Source organism: Palaemon carinicauda, chromosome 44 (assembly GCF_036898095.1).
Source record: "Palaemon carinicauda isolate YSFRI2023 chromosome 44, ASM3689809v2, whole genome shotgun sequence".
NCBI classification, from domain to species: domain Eukaryota; kingdom Metazoa; phylum Arthropoda; class Malacostraca; order Decapoda; family Palaemonidae; genus Palaemon; species Palaemon carinicauda.
In genome coordinates this window covers 52403034-52405993 of record NC_090768.1, presented here as the reverse complement: position 1 = coordinate 52405993, position 2960 = coordinate 52403034, and the positions used below count along the sequence as shown (strand labels likewise).

Below are 2960 nucleotides of genomic sequence, written 5' to 3'. Positions count from 1 at the left end.
ACGGGAGTCGCTTATATATAGGAAGTCCATTTGAATTTACTCTTGAATTCAAATCTTGATAGCTAATTCCCAATTCAAAATTGTAATTAAAATTTAACTCCCAGATATTGAATTCGCCATTTGAGTAGTTCTTTAATGGACTGACTCTCCCAACTGTAAAATAATTCAAAACTTGTAAGTTGAATTCGGCTCTTAATATTGAATTCAACTTTTGAATAGTTCTTTAATGGTCTGACTCGCCTAACTAAATTAATTCAAAACTTATAAGTTTAATTCAACTCTAGATAGAATTCGCTTTTTGAGTAGTTTATTAATGGACGGACTTCTTCTTCTTCTTCTTCTTCTTCTTCTTCTTCTTCTTCTTCTTCTTCTTGTTCATTCGCCTTTTGAGTAGGTCTTTAATGGACTGACTTCTTCTTCTTCTTCCTCCTCCTTCTCTTCTTCCTCCTTCTCTTCTTCTCCTTCTTCTTCTTCTTCCTCTTCTTCTTCTTCTTTTTCTTCTTCTTCTTCTTCTTCATTCGCCTTTTGAGTAGTTCTTTAATGGACTGACTTCTTCTTCTTCTTCTTAATTCGCTTTTTGAGTAGTTCTTTAATGGACTGACTTCTTCTTCTTCTTCTTCTTCTTCTTCTTCTTCTTCTTCTTAATTCTCTTTTTGAGTAGTTCTTTAATGGACTGACTCTACTTCTTCTTCTTCTTCTTAATTCGCTTTTCGAGTAGTTCTTTAATGGACTGACTTCTTCTTCTCCTTCCTCTTCTTCTTCTTCTTAATTCGCTTTTCGAGTAGTTCTTTAATGGACTGACTTCTTCTTCTTCTTCTTCTTCTTCTTCTTCTTCTTCTTCTTCTTCTTCTTCTTCTTCTTCATTCGCTTTTTGAGTAGTTCTTTAATGGACTGACTTCTTCTTCTTCCTCCTTCTCTTCTTCCTCTTCTTCTTCTTCCTCTTCTTCTTCTTCTTCTTCTTCTTCATTCGCCTTTTGAGTAGTTCTTTAATGGACTGACTTCTTCTTCTTCTTCTTCCTCCTTCTCTTCTTCTTCTTCTTCTTCTTCTTCTTCTTCTTCTTCTTAATTGGCTTTTCGAGTAGTTCTTTAATGGACTGACTTCTTCTTCTCCTTCCTCTTCTTCTTCTTCTTCTTCTTCTTCTTCTTCTTCTTCATTCGCTTTTCGAGTAGTTCTTTAATGGACTGACTCTACTTCTTCTTCTTCTTCTTAATTCGCTTTTCGAGTAGTTCTTTAATGGAATGACTTCTTCTTCTTCTTCTTAATTCTCTTTTTGAGTAGTTCTTTAATGGACTGACTCTACTTCTTCTTCTTCTTCTTCTTAATTCGCTTTTCGAGTAGTTCTTTAATGGAATGACTTCTTCTTCTTCTTAATTCGCTTTTTGAGTAGTTCTTTAATGGACTGACTTCTTCTTCTTCTTCTTCTTCTTCTTCATTCGCTTTTCGAGTAGTTCTTTAATGGACTGACTCTACTTTTTCTTCTTCTTCTTTTTAATTCGCTTTTCGAGTAGTTCTTTAATGGACTGACTTCTTCTTCTTCTTCTTAATTCTCTTTTTGAGTAGTTCTTTAATGGACTGACTTCTTCTTCTTCTTCTTCTTCTTCTTCTTCTTCTTCTTCTTCTTCTTAATTCGCTTTTCGAGTAGTTCTTTAATGGACTGACTTCTTCTTCTCCTTCCTCTTCTTCTTCTTCTTCTTCTTCTTCTTCTTCTTCATTCGCTTTTCGAGTAGTTCTTTAATGGACTGACTCTACTTCTTCTTCTTCTTCTTAATTCGCTTTTCGAGTAGTTCTTTAATGGAATGACTTCTTCTTCTTCTTCTTAATTCTCTTTTTGAGTAGTTCTTTAATGGACTGACTCTACTTCTTCTTCTTCTTCTTAATTCCCTTTTCGAGTAGTTCTTTAATGGAATGACTTCTTCTTCTTCTTCTTAATTCGCTTTTCGAGTAGTTCTTTAATGGACTGACTCTACTTCTTCTTCTTCTTCTTAATTCGCTTTTTGAGTAGTTCTTTAATGGACTGACTTCTTCTTCTTCTTCTTCTTCTTCTTCTTAATTCTCTTTTTGAGTAGTTCTTTAATGGACTGACTCTACTTCTTCTTCTTAATTCGCTTTTCGAGTAGTTCTTTAATGGACTGACTTCTTCTTCTCCTTCCTCTTCTTCTTCTTCTTCTTCATTCGCTTTTCGAGTAGTTCTTTAATGGACTGACTCTACTTCTTCTTCTTCTTCTTCTTCTTCTTCTTCTTCTTCTTCTTCTTCTTCTTCTTCTTCTTCATTCGCTTTTCGAGTAGTTCTTTAATGGACTGACTTCTTCTTCTTCTTCTTCTTCTTCTTCTTAATTCGCTTTTCGAGTAGTTCTTTAATGGACTGACTTCTTCTTCTTCTTCTTCTTCTTCTTCTTCCTCCTTCTATTCTTCTCCTTCTTCTTCTTCTTCTTCTTCTTCTTCCTCTTCTTCTTCATTCGCCTTTTGAGTAGTTCTTTAATGGACTGACTTCTTCTTCTTCTTCCTCCTTCTCTTCTTCTCCTTCTTCTTCTTCTTCTTCTTCTTCTTCCTCTTCTTCTTCTTCTTCTTCTTCTTCTTCTTCATTCGCCTTTTGAGTAGTTCTTTAATGGACTGACTTCTTCTTCTTCTAACTCCTTCTCTTCTTCTCCTTCTTCTTCTTCCTCTTCTTCTTCTTCTTCTTCTTCTTCTTCATTCGCCTTTTGAGTAGTTCTTTAATGGACTGACTGACTTCTTCTTCTTAATTCGCTTTTTGAGTAGTTCTTTAATGATCTGACACTTCTTCTCCTTCTTCTTCTTCCTCTTCTTCTTCTTCTTCTTCATTCGCCCTTTGAGTAGTTCTTTAATGGACTGACTTCTTATTCTTCTTCTTCCTCCTCTTCTTCTCCTTCTTCTCCTTCGTCTTCTTCTCCCAACTGTTAATTAACCTAAAGAGAGTTTATATAAGACGTCTTCAAATGTT

The 2960-nt window shown here is 34.8% G+C and overlaps 1 protein-coding gene across 1 annotated transcript; it reads right to left on the bottom strand.

The window, feature by feature from the left end:
* Nucleotides 1–883: 883 nt before the first annotated feature.
* On the bottom strand, nucleotides 884–2457 carry LOC137634419 (uncharacterized protein DDB_G0286299-like). Its single transcript, XM_068366814.1, has 2 exons — nucleotides 2369–2457; nucleotides 884–1172 (listed from the first exon to the last, which is right to left on the bottom strand). Exons 1-2 carry the CDS (start codon nucleotides 2455–2457, stop codon nucleotides 884–886), a joined length of 378 nt encoding a protein of 125 aa, XP_068222915.1.
* Between the last annotated feature and the right edge of the window lie 503 nt (nucleotides 2458–2960).